We start from the raw sequence: 27,750 nt of genomic DNA, 5'->3' as shown, positions 1-27,750 counted from the left end.
TCTTTCCCTTATAATAATTTCCATGTTTTTCTTCTTCCATCTCCCAGCATTATTCTTCAGATTCATCACTGCTAAAATGCCTTTGCTTTAACTAAGTAATAACTGTTTGTAATGTGGTTTTTAATTAGCATCTGTTTTGATTTTGTCTATTATTCTTCTAGTTTTAAGCCAGATTGACACCTTTGCACAAGTAGACTGTTCTCTGGTTAGTTCTCCAGCAGTCTCCAAATCACACATTAACTTGTATTTGAAGGTTATTTGTCTTTAATATCAGTGTGCTTTCTAAGACTTTTCTGATTATCTTTTGAGTTGATTAAATTTCTTTCACTACAGTCTTACTCAGCCTCTCCAATATTTACTTAGAAAAGCAATAAGACATTTTGGGAATTTTGGTCAAGAGTTATTTTGGAAACCAGCATTTGTTAATTAACCAAAGCTATTATTTATAATTAAATTATTTCAGAGTTGAAGCCCTTCAGGGGTGCCTCACAAACAGCTTAAAAGTGTTCTTTAGATACACAGCTCTTGTACTCCTGCTTGGTCTTCACCTGTTAGCAGTGATACATAATCTGTGATGGTTCCCAAAGTGATTGCAGTCCAAAGCTGTTTGTTTTGAGATGATTCAGCTTCTTGTATAAATACAGGTCACACCCAGAAAGAAGGCTCCTCTCAGACAGTCATTGAGCAGCACATAACAGTTCTTATCTACTTTCCACCTTTGTTGCAGGAGTTATCTCAGCAACACCCAGTTTTTCCAGCAGTTTTAACAGTCCTTGTAATTCAGAGCATCCCCATGGCTCTCAGAACAGACTTCAGTTAAGAAAAATGTGCCAGAGCTGATTTTGTTCAAGCAACTCTTACCACGCACAAAAAACTTTGCAAGCAGGATATACGCAGCTTTAAAGAACTAAGCAATTGCTTATCAGCTACTGTCACTATATTGAGTTCATAGGCTAAGCTTTCATATATGGGCATCACAGTGGGACACAGGATGACTTTTCTAAGTCAGTCAAGGAAGTTATTCAGTGCTTATTGGAACAGGCTGGTTCTTGATGGTTATAAATTGTCTTCTTCCAACTTCCAGCTTTTTTTCTTAGGGTTTTATACCTTTCCATGCCAGTGTTTTTCCTATTGAATCTTCCAGCTACTAACATTCACAGTGTCAGTAACTACACTATCTACTGTCTGTATTACTCTTTAATTTCGTGGCCTCATACCCTCTCACATTTTAATATTTATTTTCTTAGCATACCTGAACCAAGGTCCCCTACCTGTGCAGCACCCAAAATAGGTCTGGGAGGATTGGCAGCTGGGCCAGGACTAAGTGTTAGCTGATATAAAAGGTTCTTTTGTGTCCCTGTCCTAAGCAACTTCCAATGCTTTTCAGGAGTGCCTGAAGATTTTCCTGAAATGCCACTCTCAGCATTAAATTTTAAAAGGTGTCTTCGTTACAAGAGAAAGAAAACTGTGGTGTAGAGAATTATTTTTTGTGTGTGTCTTGTAGCTGCTGTTCAGAATACTCACTTGAATGCTCAAATTAAAACTTTGAAAGCATGGCACCCAGATTTTCTTTGATTACTGTTTTTTTCTTTTAAGAGCCATAATTTGCTGATTTTTAGGGCATAACACAAACTTATTTGCTTAGTTCAAGGTTTCCTTAATGTCAAGCTTTTCTTCAGACTAGGAAAAAATCTTTCTGTTCAACCGCTGCTAATGCATTCTAACATACTAAAATGTTTCAACTAGAAATATTTGATAATGACTTTTTGCAAGGCATAGTCTATCCAGTAGGAAATCACACAGACCCTCCCTTTGTGCCAGCTCCATTTGCTCTCCCAAACCAGGGTGATTCCATGATATATCTGAGAGTCTCTAATTATTTTCTTATGTCTGCTTCACTGGCTCACTACAGAGCAGGGTCCTTTAACATCACTATCTCCAAAGAGGTGAGTATGATTTGCTTGTAATAGAATTACAAATATTAGCAAGATGGATAGTCAGCAAAGAAGACTAACACCTTATGTCTCCCATTTCACATAGATTTGGGTCCTACTTATAACACTTGTAAGAGAGATTCATGACATTCAGTTTGTCATAATTCAAAGTAGTCAAAGTCCCTCTCAGACTTCAGACTGAACTTCTTGGCAGCTCTAGGCAAAGAATGACAGAATGAGCATCACAAAGTTGGTGTGCCAGGAGTGGCAAAAGGAATCTAAAAAAGCTTTTCTCAGCATGGATTCCACATAGAAAAGGGCAAGACAAGAAGTGTACTGAAGCCCCAGTCTGCTGCACAGTGGCCCATGATAAATGTATTGGTTATATTGAGAAACTAGAATAAATCCTCAGACTTAAGAGAGCAGCAGAAAGAAGCAAGCAGCAGGTACAAGCAAACAAAACTTCCCTCTGTGGTTGAAGAACATACAGGACCTCTCAGAAATGCCAGTTTCCACAATGGCATTTGTAGTCAGAATTTCCAATAAGTTTTGCTAACTGTACCAATGCTAAGAGGGTCTTCATGAAAACTGGTGACACAAATGGTACTAGTAAACATCATCACAGTGGTAAGCAGCAAAAAGGCAAATGAGATTTTTGAGTCCTTGCCTCTGACATACTCAGTGTATTTCATCTGAGAAAGTCTTAGAGGCAGAAGTCATGTCTGTTCTTTCAAAGAATAATGCTTGTTTACTGATATATGCTCCTGAATCAAGTCCATGAGAAATCTCTCTCTTCTGTCCCAAAGAGCACTGTGGGTTCCTTAGAAATCATTCTGGGGCAAGAAAATACTAAATCAAAACATGGATTATCTAAAACTAAAATAAGCAGGATGTGTTGGGTTTTTTTTTTCCCCAAGGAAAACCTAATTTTCAAGCTGATATTAAATGATATTAAATTTATATTAAATATAAATTATCTAATTTATTTTGTTTAGAGCTTAATAGCACTTTTAGTCTAAGCACTTCCCTACTCAGACGTTTTATTTCTGAGGTGAGTACTTTTATTTGTACAGATCTTTTAAGAAAAAGCAGTTTCTAATGTTTTCTATGGATATTATCTGTGTGCTAGCTCATTTGCAAAAGCTGGGAGGAGACAAGAAAACTGGTCTATTTTTAGTGCAAAATTCAAACTTACATGTCTACCCCATGATAACTCTTCCTAACTATATCATACTACACTTTAGTCATTCTCTACTCCTCTGAGGGGTAGATTTTCTCTCAGTCTTTGAAACAGTTAAAAAGAATAAGTGGTAGCCATCTGTCAGGTCACTCTCCTTTCATTCCTCTCCAAAGTAATGGTATCTCTGCTATTGTTAGCCTGACTTCTCTTTGCAAAGATTCCTGATTTCTGACTCCTGGAGGTTATATACAATGGGAAATAATAGTCATGAATCTCTAAATGTGATGCAAGAAATTAAGATACTATGAAATGCTTTAAAATATGGCAATATTTGCTATAAGATTATGAAATTCAGAATCTGCATGGCAAACGGAAGCTTCGTTCTCTAGGAGTTTCCCAAGCTTTTCAAAAGCTTGGCTGTTTTGAAAGGCTGTCAACTTTTCCAATTTCTTTATATTGTTAAGGTGATTAATTTTTTTTTAACTGGAATAACTCATTTCCTTCACTTATTTAGCATACTAATCTCTTTCTCTTAAAATATGTTTTTCAGGAATAGCCTCTAAATTGTTTCTCTATATACATTCAGTATCAGTGAGTTTAAAACTTCATCATTTGCTTTATCATCTCTGAGACTCAGAGTATATGAAATGCTAATTTTGTCACTTCAGTTGGTGTAATGAAAATGAAGCTTTTTTAATACTGATTAATTACAAGAGAATTGGTGAATAGCACCTGATTATGATGCAGGTATAGGAACTGTAGCTTGAGAAAAGCTTAACTCTGGCCTCAACAGTTTCTTCCTCTTGTAGCCACCAGCCTCAGCAGCACTGGGCCCGCTGCCGTGTAACTCCAAGCAATCTGAGCAGGTTCAATCACCTCCTGCAGTCAGTTTAAACGCAGGCAGATGTGTCCTACAGATCACTGGCTGTGTCGAAGTGTTTTCTGTTCTGCCAAATTCAACCACCCAGTACAGCTTTGCAGGGAATCTAGTAAGTAAAAGGAGCTAGAAGATAACGTTCAGTGCTGGGGCTGAACAAATCACACACTAACCTTCCTGGTCCTTTGAAAATCTTAGAGATTAGCATAAAATAGCATATAATGCTCTGCCACAAATGTGCACACTGTTGTGTTGCATTTCACAGGAAGAAAACACACACCACGCATTGTAAAATTTAATAAATTTAACAGGCAGGTGCAGAGAGCCCTTTTCTCCATGTGGGAGGTTGAGTAACTATTCAATAATAAATTGTAACATATAAAAATGTTACTGTCTGATCCCCAGTGTTCCCAACCTCTGTGTCATGAAATAGTTCAGGGTGTCCCCAGACGTCTTTTCATTAGATTGCAAGTGAACCAGTTATGTCAGCCATGCGAGGACTTAAATGATCCTTATGATAAAGAGGCAATCAGGGCAGTGTTATCACTCTGTTCACTCAATCCCACTTGCTGGCAGAAAACAGCAAATTCACAAAAGATTTCACAATCTATATATATTGACCACATATCTAAACAAAAAGTTTAGACAACGTGTTTCCAATCACAAAAGCAACTGCATTTGTGCCTGTATCTAAGACAGTATCTATCTGTGTGTACAGTCACAGAAGACTGCTTTGTTTTTTTCCCTGCAGACAGCCAGTACCAGAGCCAATTTGACTATAAGCAAACAGAAGTTGATTATCTCATTACTTCTGAAGAGGTAACCAAGAAAAATTCAGAAAGAAGCATATATTATCCCTACATTAGGATACAATAGAACTTGTGTCAGGCTGACAATGCTTGTTTCACCATGAGAAAAAGAATATTAGTTACCTTCTTTCTCATAGGAGCTCCAAGGTACTTTCAACTGGTTAGTCTAAATTTGGACATGAAATATAATAATATTGTGGAACAACCATGTCTCTTGTGCCCCATAATGTTCCCCCTTTCTGTAGCTTAAATATCTTTCCAAATGACAATGTTCAATTTATTGGTTATCTTGAAGGCATCTGTTTCAGTCTATGTTGGTTTTGGAGAATCAAGTTCAGTAGTTTACTCAAAACCTTCTGAATGTTGCTGCAAAGTCTGAGCATCATAAACAGAAGTGCTGGAGTGCAAACTCTGCACTGGACCACTGTCCCTATAGTTCTCCATATGCCTTCACGAGAGGGGCAGGGAAAAGTGAGACTACATAGCACACACTGCAGCAGCAAGTCATCAAACAAATGAGACTAGAAAGGTGTCTGTAGTTTGAATCAAAGCTCAGAGCATTTTAGATTTCACTTAGGTCTTGCTGGTTTTGTGGTTACCTGCAGCTGTGCTTGTTCTCAGCTGTCTTACAACACATTTTATCCACACTTCAACTAGGGCTGGGTTTACAGCCCCTTTCTCCATAAATGCACATGATGGGTAGAAGCAAAGACTTTCAGAAAAGTAGCCCACATCAGTGTTTCTTCATGTTAGCTCTATACATCAAGGTGAGTTAGAATTCCAGAACTTATAACAATTTTTAATTTATTATAATTTCATTAAAGAAAAATGTGAGCAGTCTTTTCTTAGTTTTAGTCACTGGACCTTTTAACAGGAAAAGAGGACTTAGAATGATCAGAGCCTGTCAGTATAAGTTTAAGAAGTAATGGTGCTGCTCACTTAGAGCTTTTGACACAAAAATGTGTTCTTCTGTTCTTCAAAACTTTGTTTTTCCCCAGGAATATGTGTACAGTGAACCAAGGATTCATTTCAGGCACCAGTGGGAAAAGTTAGCAAATCATAATAGTTAGAAATGGGTATGAGTTTATTCAAATCATAATGAATATTTGACAAAGGTATAGTTCAGCCATTCCAGGAAATTACTATTCCAGAAAAATTTGATTTCCCAAGTCTTGTGGTCACAGCACTGGACTACACATGACCATAGGAGGAGATTAGTATCAGAAAGAGCCTGATGATTCTAGAACTCATTTTTAGTTGTGCCAGTTTTAGTTAAAAGTTGTTGGGAATTGAAGAGCCTTTGTCAAAGTTAAATGTGTGGATCAGCGTGAAATAAGTATGAATTTCCACAAATGAATCTTCAAGCAGTGTGCATAACTTGTGCCTCTAGTGAATCCTCTTCTTTTACTTTTTCTTACTTCAGGTTCCAGTTTTCCCTTCAGCACTCCAGTCTTGGTTTCCCTGACGTAAGTTTATAGTTTGAGTGCCTAGGAAAGGTAGCTGAGCCCTTCAGAGACAAAAGAAATTCTTCTGAACCTATTGTGAACAATTGTTGGTCTGTCTTGGGATATCATCTGCTGCCGCTCTTTGTGTTTTGAAACCCTATATTCTCTGCTTTTCTTTTTCTTTTCAGGAAGAGGAGATATCTCTGAGAGTGTTGGGGTTTTTTCCTCATCAGAGGCTCAAAATGTTATATAGTCTGCCTAGCTTCAGACAGAATTCACAGCTGGATGGAGTAGGTGTAGTAGTTGGAGTGAATACAAAATCAGGCTTAAATTCCATTTCAGGAATGATCTTAAATCACTTCAACCAAATACAACAAAAACAGGAGTTTAAAAGGGGAATAAAAAAACCACAATGCCACTATTTTGATCACTCACTGTAGACTTGGAAATTCTCAGTGAGACTCTACAGCAACTCAGTCCAACCCACATCTTTAAGTAAAGGTAGAAAGACTCTAATCACAGTGGCATTAAGACAGAGCATAAGCACAGGACGGTTCTTCCATCCAGAGAGCAGTTCACTTCTGAGAACTGAGTCCTGCCAGCTGAAATGAGGTTTAGCATATTTCATTCCTAAAGTTAAGATTCATCGCAGGTACTTAACATAAAGAAAAAAATCCTTCAATTTAATTCATTGCAAGAAACATGGACACCTCTTTGCCATGTATATTTTGCATTGTTCAGCTGCAACTTAAACCAAAATAAATATTTTTTTGCCTGACATTTTCTCTGTCAAGCTCTGCTCTGATCGTTTTGCTTGTCACTTTGGTCCTAGCCCTCCATTTTCCTCATCAAGCTACAATCTCATAGACATCAGGCACTAATCAGCAAATGTGCTTTTTCCGTCACAGCAGAAGTCACTGGTGGAGAATTTTCTGTCTTATGCTTTACAAAGAATAGTGATTCCAGCAATCAAAGGTAAGGACTGTAGCCAGTTCCTAAGCATAGCTGGCTGGAAAGCAAGACTGAAACCATAAAAGGGAGTGCCCAGCTTTAAAGACTCTGTTATGGGAGGTTTTCTTTCCATTTGGCGACAGCTGGACAGGTTTACTTTGTGCTGGACTTCGATCCTGGTCATTCAGCCATATGGATCAGGGGCTGGCACAGAGTAAGTGTTTGCTCCCTTTCAAACACGGGGCTAGGGTTCCATTTTCACTGAATACAGTGTGGCAGCAGAGCTGAGACTGGCTTGAGTCTTGTCCTGACGGAGTCAAGCCATGACCAGAGAATGGCCCAAACTGAGGAAGTGCAGAGCACACTTGCATCTTTGGGCTTCAGGGGAACATCTCTATCACCTCCCTCTGCCTTTGTGCTTCTCCTGCTGCCACAGGCAGGACACAGTAGAAAATCAACTCTGTGGGATACAGGGAATAAGGGACAAGGAACAAGGGGGTGATGGCAGAGAGAAGCAGGTGGGAGGGTACAGAAGGTGCCTCTGAAGTGAACAGAGGTGAGAAGACTACTGAGGAAAAAGATGAGCTATCAATGAGAAGAAAAGAAAGAGAATGAAAGGGTGGGAATCAAAAGTAAGATGTTTAGAGAAACAAATAAGAAAAAAGCTGGGGCTTGATTCAGGAAAATAGGAATAGATGAGAATAAGAGGAACCCACAGGCTGAGAGGATCAAGTAGAGAAGAAAATAAAGATGGACAATAAGTCAGAATGGAAAACAGCAGAACCAGATTTTGAGGGGGAGATACCAGATGAGGAACAAAGGCGGGCAGATCCCAGTGTCAGACAGCTGAGAGATTGAAAAGAGGTTTATATGCAACTTTTTTGCATGGTTTTTTGCCTTTTTTGTACATATGAATAATAGCTCCTTTGAGAGACATGACAGCTAATTAAAGGGAAATTGCAAACAAATTGAGTTCCTTGAGAAAGATGCTTCTGAAGTGCATTTTATTATTACTGTCAAATGTATTTATATTTGTCCCTTTTGAAGATAAACTAGGGAAAGGATTTCCTCTTCTTAATTTCACCCACACTAGCCTTACTGGATCTGTAATAAAAATTAATCAGGTGAGAATCCAAATTTCCTCATATAGAATATTGCTGCTGTTTCAGGCCTGTGAATGGGTGCATTTTCCAGTGGTGGGCAGATCTTTTGGAGAGTTGTATTAACCTACATCAGAGCCCATTCCTACCCTAAAGTTAACTAAAGTTCAGGAGGCACAAAGCCACTCTTGCCTCCTGCCCTGCTAAAGGTCTTACCATGGGAACAAGTCCCAGAGTACTGTACCTGAATATACCCACCTGAATTTAGGGTGGGTAAAACACATTTTATATGTTTTTTCTTTAATTAGAGTAATCTAATTAAAGGTTATTTGCACTGATGTTCGCTATCAACTAGAAGGTGAGGAGGACCTTCACAGCCACTGCTGATGTCCTTTACTTTAAAGAACAATAAGAGAAAAATGTAGTCTTCCTTCTGTTGTCTTATAGGAAGTAGATGCTATAACATTAGAAGCATGGCTTTTCATCACTATTTTTAATGTTTTACTAAAAACTTCTTAAGCACTTTTCACAAAGCAAATCTGTTGTTTTTAAGTACAGTGAGTGTAGCTAATTATTATTGATGCTTTGGAAAACTTGCTGCAGCCTGATGAGAATAAGTGATTGGTTCTTTTCACTAGAGTTGTAGACAATACATTTTCTCAATATTAAAAGCTGGTTCTTGCATAATTCAATTTATCTCCATTAGTGTCGGTAAAACTTTGTGTATGGAGAGAGACCTTATCCTTTGTAAGAATTTCACAATTTGTCCCTTTGTAACTGGACACTGAGAGTGGGAACAGATCTACGAATCTCAGTGAATTGCCATGTAATTATAGACTATCATCTAGTTCAGACAGTGGCTCAAAACAGGACTAATTAGCTGAGGTTATTGAGCATGGTGTCCAGTCAAGTCTTGAACCCCTGCAAGGATGAAGATTTTATAATCTCTCAGAACAATCTGTTTCATTATTTAACTACCTTTAGAGTAAATTTTTTTCGTAGTATCTAATCAGTATTTCCCGTGTTCCAGTATGTTCTGTGGCCTTTTGTACTTTCGCTACACACTTCCCAGAAGAATCTGGCTCCATTTTCTCTGTAGTCTCTTCGCAAAATTCGCATGCAACAAAATGGCCTTTCAAGCCCTCTCTTCTCTGGGATGAACAAGCTAATCTCTCAGACTCTCCTTGTAGTTGATGTTCTCCAGCCCCCTTGGCCACACCTGCTGGTGCAGGCCAGAGGACAAGCCTTGCTAGTAAAAGTGGCCGTTTCTATGTCTTTTGTCACTAGTCTCCCATCCTACTGAGCAATAAGCCCACATTCATCTTCTGCTGCAATGTTCTTACAGAATTCCTGTTGTCCTTCAGCTCCAACTGAACTATGGGTTTCCTGATTTCATTCCTATGTGTGCAAACAAAATGTTTGTGTTCTTTCCAAGTAGCTGGTCTCAGTTTCCATCTTCTGCATGCTTCCTTTTTGTGTTTAAGTTCACTCAGGAGCTCCATGTTCTCCATGTTGGCTTTCTGCCACAGTTGCTGAACTGTCTGAACATTCTAATAGCAGTTCTTATGCTCTGAGGCAGCTGTCCTTGAAGATTAGCCAGCTCTTCTGGGCCTCTGCTCTCCAGGGCAACTTCCCACAGATCCTGCCAAGCAGGTCTCATCTGAAGTCTGTGGTTGTAATTCTGTTCTTTGTCTTGTTGCTTCTCCCAGGATCTGAAACCTGACAGTCTCATGCTCCGTGCAGCCAAGGCTGTCCTTGGCCTCTGTATCTTACAGAAGTTGTTCTTTGATTGTGAGTAGCTGCAGCTCTTCGAGGGTATCAACCTTCAAATAATTCCATACCTCTAATATTTGTAAAATGGAAGCTGTATTTTTTCTTTTATCAGTGTCAACAGAGACATTAAACTGGGAGACATTAAAAGCATTTGGAAAGCAAAAGTACTCTACAAAAGTCACACTACAGAAAGTTCAGTTCAGGATAGAAACGTGGCTTGTGCAGTTTGAGCTGAATCAGTTTATTTATCCAGCTGTCTGATTGAATACTAAAAAAAGGCATTCTGAAACCAAATAGCAGTAAGTCATAGCAGGACTTCCAATTCTTTGTGTTCTTTGGTAGATGAAGCGTGACTAGAAAAAGAATGGAAGAAGAACTCCAAAGAAATGGAGATTTTCAATTAGATTGGTGTCCCTCACTGATATGAGAAAATTTTTAGAGGTTTATGTAACTGAGGGTGTGAGTTACATTCATCATCAGTTGCCAGAGATACGAATAATGAAATTATTACGCAGGTGACTCCCTGCAGTGGATGTTAAATCTGTGTGAAGTATGAGCATTTGTTGACTGACTGACAAGTGTCTCTACCTTTTCTATTCATGGATTGCACAATGAAGTGACTCAGACTGTCCAGCAAAGTGCCCCATGCCTGGGGGCATTTGCTTGGTACTTGTAAGCTAATTGATTAAATCACCTCCTTGACAAGCCAAGTAGTACTGGTTAGCTGAAGTACTGGTTAACTGGATAAGAAAACAGAAGAAATGGAAAATATTGACTGCAAGGACTTGATACCATATATTTGTACCAGATACATACACTGTAGTGTCGGTGTGCATTTATATATATGTATGTGTTATAATATAAATACTATATTGTTTATGGTTTCCTGTATCCTGAGCAATTTCAGACAGATGGGACTTGTTTTCCATCTGTTTTTCACACCAATGGCACATTAATTTACCTCTTTTACAGTACAAGCATGGCTATGAATATCTGTCCTGTGGAAATACTGGAATTCCTACTGGGGAATTTCCTCCTCATCTGAAAAACCAGTGCTGAAACCATCTGCCACAGAGGCAGCATGCCACCCCAGTCTCTGCATTCTGGCACCTGAGCACCCCCAGCCAACAGTTTACATTGTCCTCTGCTTATCCCTAAATGAAATTTAATAGATTTTACCCGGAAGGTCCAAAATAGCTTGGGATGTGGTTATCAGAGGCCACTCCCTAGGTGTTACCGCTGAAGGTGATAGCAATTGGCTCTTTTCAAGCCCACAGCTCTTTCCTTTAAATGATGGGCTCATGGCTGCAGAAGGTTTTCCCTGCAACATCCTCAGCCCTGTGGTCTGCTACAGCAAAGGTCTTGTCTTCAGCCTTCAGAGGAGAGGTATGGAAACAAATACATGGTGATTACTCTTTGTCAAGGAGTGGCTTTGTTGGGAAGTGATTGGTGTAGCCAAATCTGGTTAAATTTTGAGATTTTAAAGTTTGAGAACTATGCATATGCCAAAAACACGTATCCTTCCAGCCTTTTGTTTTTGTTCTACATATGAAGTGTGTTTCTTTCATCTCTCAATATCTGTCAGTTAAAATTTAAGAAGAAAATGCTAGTTATACTGAAAGGCAAAGGTGTTCTGCAGGATTGTTTGAAACTGTTAAAAAATTAAGTCAATATTCTCTCATAATTTTGGAGATTGTTTATATTGTGATCATGACTGAAAATATTCTAGTGGCTTGAGGTATATTGTTACCTCTGGTAATGAAGCAGCTACTGAAAGATGCAGCAATTTCAAAACAATTTTTCAGATATTAGGGAAGAGGCAATTGTCTCCTTATAGATGGTTTAATTCCAGCTCTTCCATAGCCCTATGGTAACTAAAAAAAAAATTTATCTGTAAAAGTTAGAAAAGACACTCTCCTCTACTTTCAGCTGTTTATAATCCAGTGCAGTAGCTGGAAATTAGGAAAACCATAATAACGTGACCTGTTTGCCAGGTCAGTCGCAGATGACAAATAACTCCATAGGAGGCTGTTCCCAGCTCTGGGGGAAAAAAACAAACAAACAAACAAAAAAACATTCTCTGATTTTGTCCAGTTTTGTTTAAAAATTCTCTATCAGGGTGGCTTCTCTCACTCTCTCTGGGAAACCTTGCTGAAAGCAACACCTTCTGAATTTCACAGTACATGCAGTCTGTGATTTATACAGATAGCTCTATCTTGGTTTAAATCTTGTCACAGAAACCCCTGGGATGGGCATTGGCTTCTCTCATTCACCAGCCCTGTGGTGAATCCTGTAGAGCCACCAAATTACAGCCTGAAAGTTCAATGTTTGTCCAGATGGATGTATCCCAAGCTCTTTCCCCAGTCTCTATGGCAGTAAATAGGCTGACTTTTCTCCTCTACCCCACATAGCTCACTTTTTGTAAGTCTGTCGAGAGTGGGTCTTCTCTGCCAGGGTTGCTGGGCTTTCCACTTTCTTCATTCTGGAGGAAAAGCTGGTGTCCAGGGTAGGGGGGAAGGGAGTGCGACCACCAAGTGACACAGCATGAATTTCTGCTATTATTATAAATATTTATTAACAGGTCCTGTAAAAATGAGGAAGATGCTGAAGATTTGCTGTTCTCTCCTGCTCTTAAGTCTGCTCAGTGGGCAATTGAGTGCCAATCCTGGAGTCAAAGTGAGGATCACCCAGAAGGGGCTGGAGTATGGTATGTGTGATGCTGTCATCAAGAGCTGCTAGTAGCATTGCCTTCAATACTCATGTGACAAAGGAAAGAGGGCGGTGGGAGTAAATGACCCTGTGGCAGGCTATGAAGGGAAGTTTAAGAGCACAATAGAGCAAAGTCAGTAAGCTGCTTGACAGCATTGTACATCATATCAACGTTCATCTGACCTCTGATATTGAACCAGTTAGTTCAGCTCTTGCCATCACTAGGAGAGAGACCTGAAATAGCACTGCCATGTCTCAAGTGAGATACCACCTTCTTGCTGATTCTGTGTCCATCACATTTCCTAAGCCAGAAACACGTAACTCTGAACTCCCAGGCACTGTCAAAGGCAACTGAACTGATCATTGTTTTCCTGTAGCCAAGGAGGTTGGGCTGGAAATCCTGAAGCAGAATATGGAGAAGGAGCATTTCCCTGATTTGACTGGCCATGAGAAATTTGGGCTTGGTAATGTCGAATACAACATCTCAAGGTAAGTATTCTCTCTGGAGGCAAATTGTGTTTGACTGAAATTTGAATCTTGTTTTGTGTTCATTTTGACTTATTAAATGCATTTTTTAATTTTTTTCTCTCCCTTTTCTCTCTCATGCTCTAGGATACATGTTACTGCTGTTGAATTACCCAGTGCCTCCATCTCCCTCCTACCAGGGTCTGGGATAAAACTGGTGATTGGAAATGCTTCTCTAACCATTGATATGAACTGGAACATAAGGACCTGGATGTTGTATGTACCGCTTTGCATGTTCTGGGGTACTTTTCTTGATGGATAATATAAAAATGCAAATTTTAGTTTATTCATGTGACCCCTTCATTGTAAAGGTGCTCTTTATCAGCTGGCAGCAGATATCTTTATCACCAGGAGCACAGACTGGTGCTTCTGACAGGTCTGCTGGTGGGGGACAGCTCCCGCACCCTCAGACATCAGCACTGATAAAGAGCCCATGGCTGAAAAGCACTGCTGCAAATACCACAGGACTGCTGCTCTAGCTGAATGCTGTCATTGTCCAGCCTGCCAGCTAATGACACATTTAGAAAAACTGTAGTGTGGTGGATCATAGTCCAGTATAATAAACCCTCATAGTGCAGTCACACTATTAGAAACCCTCTGTTATGCCACCAAGAGATACAGTTCAAAAGCTGGTGGAAAATGGATGCACAAATGGCAATATCCTTAGAGCAATCTCCACACCTTCCTAGTCCCAGGCTGTTTCAGAGGAAAGAAATGCCTCTTCCTCACATTACCTGTATTGCTAAACTGACTGAATTACAGGAGTCTCTGATCTGCACTTCTGCCAGGGTCAGCAGGGCTGCATGCAGGGGGAAGGGACCTGGGAGCTGAGGGGGGTGACACAGCAGGAGTCACAATGCCCTCACTGGCAAGCACTTGACACAGGCAGGCAAAGCAGTGACAGTGACCAGGACCAGCCATGGGTCCACATCACCAGGCAATTCCATAGTGAAGAGATGGATTTTTTTCAGTTTTTATTTCTTTTCACTTGATGCAGCAAAGACAGTGGAAGAGGCACAGTGCACATTTCAAAAGTGTTTGTTACTGCAATCTTTTCAACACCCCTGGATAATTCAGGCCTTACGTCAATAGCCCTCACCAGCTGCCGGACAACTCCTGGTGATGTAGATATCAAGCTGAATGGGAAAACTGGGTAAGTGGAAGAGATCTGTATAAACATTCTCACAAAATAACTGTCAGTGAATGGCACAGAGACAACTTTACAAATTATGGCACACAGAATTGCTTTTAGGCATCATAAGGCACCACAGGTAAGAACTGGGGCCCCAATACAGCATTAAAATGGCCAACATTGATATTTGTCCTTGTATTTACACTCAGTAGAAGATAAAGACAGAATCAAACAATCCTTTGTGCTTCTTCAGCACTTTCAAACTTCTGCTCTAATCTTCAACTCTAGGTAGAAGTTATGAGGTTGTACTATGCTTCACTCCTCCTACTCACAGTGCTATCAAAATGGAACAGAACCAGACTGTCTATTAAGCCTCTGGATACAGGCCCATGAAACAGTATCTTATATTTCTCTCACTGTCTGAATACCACTCTTGTCACCTGTTTGAGGGGTTGTTTTTTGTTTGTTTATTTTTACTTGTTTTGGAAGTTCCTAGTGCAGAGAGTAGTTTGTACATATAAGATGGTGGTCTTCTGAAGAAATCCATTTTTTATAAATATTAATTAACCCAGGCTGAGATGCATAGTGCTGAAATTATCATCTTTCAAATGGCAGCTCTCTGACAGTTTTTACACTTCAAAAAGCTCCCATGTGTGCTAGAATGTCACACTAAGAGGCCATTAAATTCATGTTCTGCAGAGATACCTGATTTCCTCTTAGTGACCATAGTACTTGACCCATTAATTGCCTTCTTCCTTCCCTCTAGCTTCCTGCATAACTTCTTTATCAAGTATCTGAAGAAACCCATTCACAGGACCTTGGTCACTAATGTAAGCCTTTCACATTATGTAGGGGAGGGGTGTAAGGAAGATAGCATTCACAAGTCAGTGCTGTGAACTTGGCAAAGGAAGAATTAGAAAAATAATCCTGTAATAGTCCTATTCTGGTCTGATCAGCACAGTCATCATTTTGCCAGCCAGAAAGGATTCCAGATAAAGTGACAGGTTCATAGCCAAGATACTGACACAGCTATGTTCAACCACAGTAGCAATAGGGATGGAAAACATTGTTATTTTTCCATTCCAATGCAGAATAAGTCCCTGCCTGTGTACCTACAGGCATCCTGGGGCTGGGGTTATTTTTATGCTTGGCAGACAAAACATATCCTGGGCAATGCATAGAGAAATTATAGTATATCAACTGATAGTATGACATTTCAACTTCATTGTAGCAAAGGGGTGAGTAGCTCTGGTGACAGCCTGCCCAGGGCCACTGAGAGTAAATAGAGCTTGAGATGGCTGTCATTCTGTCCAGGGATTTACAGTTGGACTCGCTGATCTTAAGGGTCTTTTCCAACCTAAATGATTCCACAATTCTGAGATCTCTCCTGTGACGCCAGTAAGAGATCTGTCCTTGCACTGTTTAAGGCTGTGGTTTTGTCACCCCCACCAGGCTGCTCTGGAAACATCCCTCTTTTTTGTAGCTCTGACATACAACACACTTGCATTGCACCAAGCAGAAACCTTGGGGATCCAGTTAGGTAAAGAGAAGCCAGATTAGGTGTTTTGATAAACAAATGCTGCAATGTGTGTCATGCAGCAGAAAGATCTGCTAGCACACATGTAAGAGGTGCTTATACATCCATGCTAATCAGGCCATAACTTGAGTGTGCTTTTATTGTAGTCATGTCCCAATATCAGAGCTGGGATCCAGTTGATAGATGGAGACCTCCGATCACCGAATGGTGAGTCATCAATGATACCTTTCCTTCTGTTTTCTCTCTTCTGATCAGTGCAATTCTGCCCTTTCCTCAACAGCAGCTGCTTAGCAGTGCCTCCAGGAGTGGTATCAGTCCCTCTGCTTCATCTGCTCCCTTGCATACAGAACCACAGTTAACTAAAGGCTGGGCTACTTGAGCAAGAAATACGTGTTTCTAAGAGCCAAGGACTTGGTAGCAATTCTCAACTTTCAAGTGTGGCAGTGTGCACTTCTGTTGTGAGAAATGCCACTTTGAGGCCACACAGTACTGCTGAGGCAGTTTTCCTTTACCACACTCCAAGTCCTCCTGCACACAAAGCACTTTACAAGCTGAAGTCTGTTCTTCTAGCCTGACTGGAAATTAAATTTTATTTGCCTATTTATCAGACTTGCCAGAGACAAAATGAAAAAGCTCCTTTGCAAAAACCTTCTCACTTGAACCACTTTGGGTTAGATTTGCAGGCATTTAAGACACCCAAAGTGTTGGTCAGATACCATGTGCAAAACACAGGTATCTAAGCAGATCAGGCACCCTCCTTCTGGGAAAGTACTTGCAAGTTACATCTACTTGGGATGCTCTTAAAACTGCTTGATAAGAAATCCCAATACCTCCTTATGCCCTGAGGCACTGATATGGCCATCTCCTTTTTTGGGTTAGACCAAACTTACTTTCCACAATGAGAAAACAATAGACAAACTAGAGAAGGCACTTTACATAAAGTCTCAGTAGAAACATCAAATCTTAGGTCAGAGTGCATATTAGGAGGTCCCTGGTTGTTTTTCCCTACTCTCTGGAACAATTTGTGTCATTCTCTTTCAGAAAAGACTTAGTTTTAAGTACACTAAAATTACATAATTGTAATTATGCATACATAAAATTATTCTATGTTTTTGGTAATATTCTGTGTCTTATCTACTACTCTTACAGCTGTAATGCAGATTGATGATTTGGCTGAAGTAGACTACTCCTTAAGTGGCTTACCAGCAGTATTCCAACGATTCATTGACCTGGACTTAAAGGTAGTTGCCTGAAGTGCTGTTTGGCTATATTGCTGTGGGTTCCATTACTCTATGAGACACTTTCTAAGATGATCATCGTTGTTGTTCTGAACATAAAGGCTCACCATCTGAGAAGACAGGCATTTCAAGGCGTTATTGAATTTGTCACAGTAATAATTTGTAACAATCCTGTTGTGCAATGAATTATTTAAAAGCCACATCCTTTTCTTTAAACTGATGTTGAGCTGGTTGTAAAAAATAGAGTGAAGTTAAAGACTAAGCAAGATAGAAGAAAAGAGAAAGGGAAAAGAAAGAAAAAAAGTTATTAAACCTCATCTTTCTCTCATTGTTGATTAATAGCTGGGACTTCATTGTTCAGTCAGTCAGGGTAATATTTCTATACATGGGACTAACTAGGTGTGTCTGCTGTCAGATGAGAGAGAAGAAAGAGCAAGACTATCAGAGCAAGAATTAAGCCCCTAGCTTCTTGAATGGGAAGGCAGAAGACCCTTTCAAAAGCATGGGAGCCCAAGGAATGCTGCTGAGTCTCTAGACTTGAAAGTTTATTTCAAATTAAGGAAAAAGTCTCCTTATGTACTGAAACTAAAATCTGACTAGTTCCTGATTCTAAAATGACTTCATTGTCATTCTGTATAAGGTGATTTGACTGAGGGTAGTTGTCATTATTATAGTATCTGCGATAATTAAGTTTAAGCTGCCTTGTGCTTGGTTCTCTACAAAGGCCGAATTAAAAGACAGTCTTGTCACAAAGATCCTACAAATTAAGTATTAAAAAAAGGACAACAGGGAAATAAGAGAGGTGGAAACAAAAAGGAACTAAAAGTTAGTATCTACTTGTGCGGTAGACACTAGTCTCAGCATACCAGGTCTGCAGCTGCTGTCAGGCTCTTCTGAGTATTGCAGCAGCTGGATTTTAACTAGGGACTTGAGTCAGACTAAAGATGTAAAATCATGGCTGTTCCAAGATTTGGAACTGCCAAATCCACTGCTGGAATTACCAGTCTTTGTATATTCCCCCACATAAGTGGGGAATATACAAAGACTGGTAATTCCAGCAAGTGAGGATTGAATGGAGAGGTCACCTACTGTGATTCAGCACCTTGTAAGCATTTCAATAGTCCTTAAAAGACAATAAGAACTTTAGAGCTAGATGAGAAAATAAAGACAGACAAAATACATTTGAGATTAAACAGAAACAGAACTAATAAAATGGACATAAAAAACTTTAAACTTTAAGTGTCTTCATCACTTCCAATCAGTATACTGATTTACTTTTTTGTTTCATCTGTATGCATTTGGAAGTATTAGATCTGCAAGGCTTGGCCAATATGATGGCTAATGCAGAAGACAACATAGGCATTTTAGGTTTGTCTGACACAACTTTCCTCTCTCATAAGCCTTTTGTCTGCACAAGTTATCAACTTGATTCTGGGCACAATACAGTGCTCATTTTGCCCAAGAAAGACCTCTGGCTTTACACATCAATTTTGTAATTGAGACTATTGGATAGCTCTTAAGCAGCAGTTCTCAGATTTAAATTCCTGGAGATGAATAAAGGAGAAAATAAGGGTTTTCAAAAAGGAGGACCACTAGTCATGTTCTTCATGCAATATTTAGACCCTTAATTTAGAGGGTGATCTGAGATGTCCTTGGTGACCAGTATCGCAAAAGACAGATCTTAGGCCTCATCTGTGAAGATGTCCAAATGCTGGAACTTGCCTTCACCACCTGCTTGAAAGCACCAAGCCTTCAGGGTGTACTACAAAGCCTGTATACTCATTTATATACCAAATGAATAGCCAGGGAATAGTCAAGGAAAGTAGCATTCATTGTCTGCAGTCATAGTAAAGTTATATTTTGACTCTGTTTTTATCTCTGACAATAACTTTCAGGGCATAGTCTTCCCAGCTGGAAACCACACTGATTCTCCCTACGTGGCAGCTTCCTTCACAATCCCAGACCAAAGTGACTCCATGCTGTACCTTGCCTTCTCTGAGTATTTCTTTCAGACCTCCTCATTTGCTTACTACACCACAGGGGCTTTCAACATGACCATTGCAGAGGAGGTGAGCAGGACACAGAGGAATGGGGTCGGAGTGGTTCAGTTCGGTTTTTGACCTGCCAGATGTCAGTATGTGGCCGTATAAAGCTCTCACTTGGTCTGTAGAGTCCTGAGACAGAAGATTATAAATACTAGATTATTGTTTTTCTCTTTTACTTACGTTCTATATAGATGCCTCAGGCCACAGCCAGGCATGCCAAGTTCCACTGAGCCAAGAACTAAATATTGCCAATGTTGTTACAAAAAATAAGGGGTTTGTAGACCTGAGACACAGACTTCTCTAACAGGGACAAGGGATCAGCTTGGGAGAATTTTGCAGCCTCATTGGCTGCTTTCTAAGGGATCTTCTTAGAATGAAAATACTACAGAGGCCTTGTAAGCAAAGCACAGCATCTGTGGCTTGAAGGCTGCCTGACTTGGCTAACCCAACTGCAAGAGGTTCAGTAAATCCCAAAACCTATAGACTGCAGCCCAAACTAAAATGATGTTAAGAATTTGCTTTCTGAGGGATTATTTTGGCATGTATTATTGGGAAGCTGCTTTAAGTATATTTCTGAGAGGAACAAAATCAAAGATTAATTGAAGTGACTGTAATAATGCATTTAGAGAAAAGCTGACCATGAAGGTCAAATCTGGTAACTCATTTGTTTTCTCTCTTTTATTTTTTCCTTCAGACTTGCAGCTATTTTAATATAAACACAGAGATATTTAGCAGTATCATCCCTGAGGTAAGTATCATTACTTTCACAAAGTCTCAGGGAAACCACCCAGTGTGGGTGTCAAGACACCTTAGTACTGGTGTATCCCAAAGGCTTCTAGGGCCAGCAGGCCTCCTGCACTGGAGAAGCAAGCACACGTGCGCCTTGTAACAGCAGAGCAGATGGGCCTTGTCATTTCCCACCCCATGATGAGTTGAATGACTTGCACTGTTACCAAACAAAATCTTGGCTCATAACCTTGCACATCAATCTTTTCTCTGGGCACCATGCCCAAGCCACAGCTGTTCCTATCTAAAACCAGCTCCATGCAGGAAAAAGCTTCCAGTCATGAGTCCCGCTTTGAGAGACATCCAAGAGCGGTCTCAGCTCAGAAAAACTGCCTTTCTCCTCCCCAAACCTGCTTAATTCTCTTTACTTTGCTGCTGACCTGTGACTGATGAGCAGAAGACCTGGGAAGGGACCATGTGCAGGAAAATGAGCTAACAGATGGACAGGAAACATTACATCCTATGGAACAGACAAGGCAGATGCACAGGATTTCCATTTATTTTAGGTGAAGGGGATGAATATAACAGGACAGAGAATATGAGCATGCATGGTTTCCACCAGCCTTCTGAGACAGGATGAGAAACCAAAAATGAGCAGAGGAACCCCTAGGCTATAAATGCAGAGGATGGGTGAAATCAAACTAATAGTTCGAAGTACTTCACATTCTTGTTTGCTTCCCAGATGTTAAGTTCCTTCCTCAGAAATATAAGAATTCTCCAAGGGTAGGCATGTATGATGTTCTCCATAAAATGCCATGAACATTGATGCAAATATTCCACCACCTCTGTTTCGAATATTGAACTTTGTGAGCCTATTCACTCTTTAGGCAATGAACAGAGTGAGGCTTCTCTGAGGACAGTCCTGAGGAGGAACCAATCTCCTGAGATGAGTGAATTTCAAAGTGAATAATTCCTGAGCTCTTTTATTGTGTGACTAAATACCACATTCAGGGTCCATTTATCTCCTCTGTTCACAAGCTAGTATTCAATTTCTCTTGAAATAATATGGAAAAATTTGTATTCCTCAAGTGGAAGGAACTTTTCACTGCATTCCTGAGTGGCCAATACTGTTAATTGAGCACCACAGAAAACCTTTATTTCCTGTTTACCTGAAAGAATCTTATGTTAACAGCTGTCCTTAACCTCATCATAAGGAAATACTTAAAAATTATTGCTTCAAAAGGGAGAAAATGCAGTATTCTGATCCATTTGATGAGAAAAATGTTTTTTCTTTTTTTTGTCTTTGAATCTTACAGGTAGCTAAATATTCAGTTACACCCTACCCAGTGATGTTGAAGCTAATGTCTACTGAAATCCCTACCATCAACTTACAGCAGGATTCCTTCACAGTGGAGATTCAGGGCTCTGTGGAGGTGTTGGCCATTCTGCCAGACTCAACCACCCAGTCTCTGTTCACACTGAACATAGTAAGTACAACAAACAAGGTGACATTTAACTCAGGGTTAAATATGTTTGTTCCTTCCTTCTTTTAAAACTCTATACAAGAAACAAAGAAAATGCCAAATTTCTAGTACTTAAACATGCACATTCCCCTTAGTCACAGGTATAGACATGACCTCAACTAACCTATAGGGCATTTCTGTGGCAAAGAACATTTTCCTACAGATGGAGAAAAATCCCAACATGTAGTGGCTCTGATTAAGCAAGGTTTTGTTCCCTGCAATGACAGTTCTGCAAGTGTGAGTCATGCCTCTTGGCATCTTGTTCATGGCTTTGATTAATGACATCTCATTACCTCCATTTCAGCTCTTGTCAGTGCCATTCAAATAAACAGACATTTACTGTGTGCAGCCTTGCAATGAGAAAGGTGCATTTACCTAAAACAGCTTCCACGCATAACTGAAAAGATGGTATTTATGTGTTTGTGACTAATTCACAGAAAGGGTCCTGGGGTTTTTATGTCTGGTAATCCATGGTTTCTTTATTCTGCAGGCAGCCAACACCAGCATTTCCCTGAATATATTTGATCAGAAATTGATGGGCTCGCTATGTTTGAACAGGTAATCCAATCTGGGATGAAAAAGACTTCCTTTGGAAAACAATGTTAGTAATCCCAACATTAGTGGTTTAGACATATGATCAGATAACTGTAAGTATGTTTTGCTGGTAAATTCACCTGCATTAGAGTCTCTTAATCTGGCAGCACTTGTACAGTTTAGAGGAGGCAGGAAGCTTCTCTCTGACAAGTGCAATGGCCCCAAGGGGCTTCCCACCAGTGGACTGCTGCAGGGAAGTGGTCTCACTAGACTTCCCTTCTTTTTACATTTACTCTCCCCTCTGAGCTAGATAAACTAAGCATGCAGGGCAGTTTTGATGACCATAAATCATCTGAGAGTTTTCCTCGTCACTTTCCGGCTGGCAAGATGTCATGGCTTTCTAGACAACCTACGCCACTAAAGAATGTCAGAGCAGTCCAGGGCACAGTAAAGAACCTGGGCCACTGCAGGTCCCCTATGCAGATATTCTTACTGCAGACATTCACCAACTGAAGTCCTGCAACTTGGAATGTTCAGAAAGCTGGAAACCAGAGGCTAGGCCATTTACACATCTAACATGTCACATTTCATGGAGAAGAAGCTCTGTATATCAGGACCTCACAACTGGGAATTGGGACTCCAATTTCATAAAAGTCCCTAAGAACGACATGGGGTTAAGAACATGCAGAGTTCATCAGGGCAGAGGGATGTTAGGAATTTAAGGAAGATAGTGCTGTCAGCATTTTCTGTGGTAATTTTTTAAGAGGATAATCTAGAGTGTGCTGGAAGCTGGCCTTGAGGACTCAGGTACTGGGGCTGAGGAAACTCAGAAATCTTTTGCTGGATACAAGAGTAACTTAGGGAATAAGTATTTCAATTTGGAAACAGAGGCAGTAGCAACAAAACCATCAGTAGCAGCAGCACCACACAATGAACAGATCCTTCCTTCCTGGTAGGACTCACATGAAAGCATTATGCAGATGTACCAAAATCTTTGGAAAATACCTGGCACCCTACAAGTCCTTGGTAAAATCAATTGTCAGTAGGATTTCCAGAACAGTACAGAGGGAAAAGCACACTCAAATTGCTGGCTGCAGCCCTTCTAGCACACTCTTGCATGGATGCTCAGCAGTGCCCAAGGAAACCACATCTTCTTCTATGTAGCAGTATGCAGTGTGTGAAAGTGCTTAAAAAAAATCTCTGTACAGATGCTTCTTAAGGCCTGGAGCTCTACAGCATGACTGCACATGATTAGAATAACTGTGTTTATCCTTTCTTAGTGACTCATCTTATTTCACTTCTTTCCTTCAGGATCCAGTTCTCCCTAGCCCACTCCAATATTGGCTCTTTTGAGGTAAGTGGGTAGTTGAAGCATATAGGAAATGCAGACTAAAAATATCAGTGATATCAAGGCTAAAGGGTAAGCAGCTAAATTTTATCAGTATTTCTAAATCCTATGGCTGCATTCCCAAGTGGCTCTCTTCCTGTCTTCTGGCAACCACCTCTCTGTTCTGGACTTAAAAGTAAAATCTTTGGGGCAAACTAGTGCTGTGCAAATGAGACATTCTGTAGTTGCCCCGGCCGCAGTAGGAAGAGATCTCTCGAATCATCAGGGTGAAATAGAGCAGAGCTGAGCTGTAGCAGCAGAGCAGAGCGCCATCCAATGGTCACAGGGGTGGCTGAGGCACAGGCACTCCGTGGGTGCTCATCAAGGTGCTCAGAATTCTGGCAAGGAGGGGGAGTCAAGATATTTCCCTCAGATGCCTGAAAGAGTGCAGTTGTAGCCTTGTAGGGGAAAACCCTGCCCCCACAGAGTCATTTCATTCTCAGTATAATCAACCAGTTCCGAGTAGCTGAGGAGAAAGGATTAAAACTGTTCTGGTCCTGCTTTGCTATTGGTGATAAATTATCTCACAAATAAAGCAAACAGACTGTTTTAAATTAAAATGTTGGCCAAGCATAATGAAATACATTTGCATTTTGCATCTCACTTCCTTTGCATCATTCCAAAACCTTAAGATCTGAATTTCACTTGAGCTTATGACTCTTTGAGGCCAAAAGAGAACTGGAAGTTCACTAAGAGCCTATTAACTCTACCCAGGATTAGGGCACGACAGCTCTACCACTATCAGGAAATGATGGCTAACTCAGTTTTCTTGTCTGTGGCAGGTCTTACTTCTGGAGAACATCCTATCTTACATTTTACAGACTGAAGTAATTCCATCAGCTAATGGTAAGGCTGTATTTCAAAGCATCAGCTAAAAAGCTTCCATCAGAACGGGTTATTCTAGGAACTTCTACTGACTTTCTGATTAAGTTGTCAGCTCCCATTAACTTGGAGTAGAAAATGACCATCAGCCAGTAAGCAGTGGAAGGCAAAGATTGTAGGGGTGTAAATACTCCCTCTCAGTGTTCTGCAAAAGGGGCAAAAATTACTAGGAAAGCAAAAATTCATCTGCCTTCATCTCAGTCTAGGTGGTCCTGATGCATCAGGGAGAAAAGCAAAATCTCTCTCATCTGCACACCTGCCTGAGGCCACTATATGTGAAATGTATTCCTTTGTTGTTAGACCAGAACAGAGCTTTTGCCTCTCATAAATCTTATTTAAGGCCCTGGAGGGAGATACAGCTTTGTGTCAGCCCTCTATACTGGGATGAACATCACCTTCTTTAGCTAATGGATGCAAATGGGAACAGGTCCTAATGATGGTAGAGATGTATTAATAATCCCTCAGGGATCATTAGGGACAAAGCACTCAGTATGTAATGTGTTGAACATGAAATCCTTGGTTTTGCTGCAACACTCTGCCAAGAGAGAAGCACTTGTAATTCTTTTTTTCCCATTGCTAAATGAGCATCTTAGCAACCTCCCAGGCTTGCTTGTGAAGACTAAGAGGCTAATCGTTATAAATGACATACAAGTCTCTGGATAAACAGTGTTGTTGAAGGGCAGGTGTTTATTATCTTTCTAATGCATACCTAAATCATCATTTGTCTCTTTTTTTAAGCTAAATTGTCAAAAGGATTCCCTCTTCCCAATCTGGCCAATGTTACCTTGACAAGACCTCACATTACAATTGTACAGGTGAGATTTTGATACTTGTGAAAGATTTTCCTTTATAAAAGATTATCTCTCTTTTTACTTTTTTTCCCCTAGGCATTTATTCACTTTCTACAGTGCCAGAAATTTGCTGTGTTTGAGCTACTTAACTAATAAAAATGGGTTTAAAATGAGGTTCCTAATAATGGTAAAATTCCATTAGAAATAAATGTATCTTTCTTTGAGAGGAAAAGTTAGAACTGATTACATAACTATGAAGTGATCAAATGTACAACTTTTTCAGCCTTGCAAGTTGGAATTCAGTGTAAAAATGGGCTTGACATATTGTTCAATTTTGGCCAATCACATCAGAGTTATTGCTATCTCACAGTCTTGTTGAATACTTGGAATATGAGAGGGAGGAGAATTCAATTTTGTGCATCTAGGATGCCCGGATTTTGTTAATAATTGGTGATAATGACTGAGGCTAGTAGCCAAAATAGCTAGTGAGCTCTCAGAAAATATTTTTTGCCTTCTGGTTATCCTCCTCCAAAACTAGCCCTTAGTTTGAGCATACAGAATGTTGCTAGGTAACCAGTCAGTACAAAGGCACTGATGAAAAATTAATGCCCAGAAAATGAGTAAGCATTTCTACATTTCTCCACTTGCTTAACAACTTCTCAAAGTTATTTTCAGTTTTTTTCTTAGTTTTTCTTTGCAGAGACTTCTAAATCTTTGTAAGCGGTTAAGCACAAAACACAGCTCAGGAAAGGAAATGCAAAGGTTATTTTTAATTGTTCTTTGCCTCCCACATACCTGGTTCCCTACAAAATATAATTGCTCAGACACTGCTTTCAGTGACACTCACTGCCATTAGTCTTATAGAGTAATTGTGAATTAAGGATTTTAGTGATTCTGTGGTGCCCAATCCCCCCTCACGTTCTTTAACCAGTCTCCTCATTAGTAACAAGGAATGAGAGACAACACAGAATTGCTATGCCCTACCAAAGTGAATGAGATTCCCAATTAAAGGCTAGAGTTTAAGCTCTAGTTCTAGAGTTTCCACTTCCAGTCCCAGTCTGATGGCTATGGTCAATAGGAAGAAAAACAATTCTTACTTTTCCTAGACAGGCTGGATGGTGCTTTGAGCTACCTGATCTAGTGAAAGGTGTCCCTGCCCATGGCAGAGGGGTTGGAACTGGATGGTCTTTAAGGTCATTTCCAGCCCCACCCATTCTGTGATTCTGTGACTGCAATGAGCTCTCTGCAGGCTCATTGCTCTGTATGTGCTGACAGTGGAGGAAGCTTTAAGGACAAGTTTAGATTAAATGGCTAATTCTTAAGTGGCACAAATTAGGTAATCCCTTGTGATGCTTGCCTAATTGCATCAAGGCTCAGATGAACCTTCCTGAGTAGGCTGTATGAGCTTTAGATTCCCTTCTGTCACTAACATGGTGCAAAGGGATAGCACCCAGGAAAGATGGAGTCCTTTTGCAAAGTTCAAAGGACAGAGTTGAATAAAACTTGTTACTTCAAAGGCTCAGCTCTTCTCAGTAGATTTTTGGACCTTAAACACCAGGATCAATTTGAAATTAAGAAACCCCAAAATAACATGTTCATTTTAATTCATAGTATGTCCATGACTGTTCTCCCTGCAGGGATATGTGTTGATTTCGACTGATATCCACTACAAACACTACAGGAGAAGAGAGACCACGTGTTAAGCATGAACTTCAAATTAAGTCAATAATGTGACTTTGAAGACTAAACACTGTCCAGTTCTGCTGAAATGTTTAATTTGAGCTCTGACAACCCCCATCCTGGCTGGGGGCAAGAGGGGTTGCTGGGAATCAAAAAAAGCTGATGGAATGGTTAGCTGGTGTAAGGGTGGTAACAAGCAGACCCAAGGGAAAACATGTAACGCATGCTTGACGTTTATTTATTCTGTAGTTTAACTGATGCAAAAATGTCCTTAAGATTAATGACTCTTTTGAAATACACTTTTGTCCATACACTTCTAGAAGGATACTGCAATCTCTTAAAATTAGGAAAAGTACGTTGTCAAAATGCTGCTAGGGCAGATATAGCTGCTAATATGTTTCTACTCTAACAACCTTAAGCACTTCCCTTCTGCACACCATGCATGAAGTAGGGAGCAAGCCCTCTCCAGAACTGTGGAACTGTCAGACTGGGAACTGTCCCAGTTACAATGGAAACTAAAATCTTTGCAGTGACTTAACATAAATCTTAAAATGCAGAACAGGACCTGAGCCAGTGGCACTACTACTCTCTATCTCTCCAGGTGAATCTTGTGTGCCTGTCATGTGCCCTCTTTAGTGGGCATTACCCAGGTTAGATACATTTAACTCCTTCAGTGTTTCTGGGTAAGTCCTCTAAACCTGATTCTCTGACATCTCTCTGAATTGAAGATTGGATACTTTTTTTACTTCATTTGTGTATGGTATCTTACCCTCTTTCTTTCTGCTCCTTTTTTTCCAGTACTTTATTAGTGTGCAAATGTGAACACAGCTCTGCAGAGGGCCATGCCGGCCCGGCAATGCGTAGGGGCTTGTGCTTTGGCCAAACCTGGACGGGAAGCCGGCTCTGGCCTCCCAAGCACCTGTTTCCCTACGCTGAGAAACAATCAGCGATGGGGTGCAGGCAGCTTTTGCC

At 40.3% G+C, this 27,750-nt stretch overlaps 2 protein-coding genes across 2 annotated transcripts in view; both read left to right on the top strand.

Moving 5' to 3' along the window:
• LOC106631834 (BPI fold-containing family C protein-like) overlaps positions 1-10,055 on the top strand; it is an 18,274-nt gene extending 8,219 nt beyond the window's left edge. The window contains 8 exon segments of the mRNA XM_031057745.1: positions 162-260; positions 1,780-1,946; positions 2,932-2,985; positions 3,924-4,103; positions 4,743-4,810; positions 6,224-6,266; positions 7,157-7,220; positions 10,006-10,055. Of these exon segments, the coding sequence (XP_030913605.1) occupies positions 162-260; positions 1,780-1,946; positions 2,932-2,985; positions 3,924-4,103; positions 4,743-4,810; positions 6,224-6,266; positions 7,157-7,220; positions 10,006-10,019 (689 nt within the window). The 3' untranslated portion in view covers positions 10,020-10,055.
• A 2,615-nt stretch (positions 10,056-12,670) lies between these two features.
• On the top strand, positions 12,671-26,801 carry BPIFC (BPI fold containing family C). The gene is made up of 15 exons (XM_005421909.1): positions 12,671-12,776; positions 13,156-13,267; positions 13,391-13,519; positions 14,301-14,456; positions 15,202-15,265; positions 16,119-16,179; positions 17,122-17,213; positions 19,106-19,279; positions 19,950-20,003; positions 21,298-21,468; positions 21,995-22,062; positions 23,350-23,392; positions 24,208-24,271; positions 25,046-25,122; positions 26,736-26,801. The coding sequence occupies exons 1-15, from the start codon at positions 12,671-12,673 to the stop codon at positions 26,799-26,801; spliced, it is 1,437 nt and encodes a 478-aa protein (XP_005421966.1).
• The last annotated feature ends 949 nt before the right edge of the window (positions 26,802-27,750 follow it).

The sequence above is a fragment of the Geospiza fortis genome, unplaced genomic scaffold (genome assembly GCF_000277835.1).
Source record: "Geospiza fortis unplaced genomic scaffold, GeoFor_1.0 scaffold173, whole genome shotgun sequence".
NCBI lineage: Eukaryota > Metazoa > Chordata > Aves > Passeriformes > Thraupidae > Geospiza > Geospiza fortis.
The sequence above is the reverse complement of the archived record's forward strand: the minus strand, read 5'-3'. Positions and strand labels throughout refer to the sequence as shown.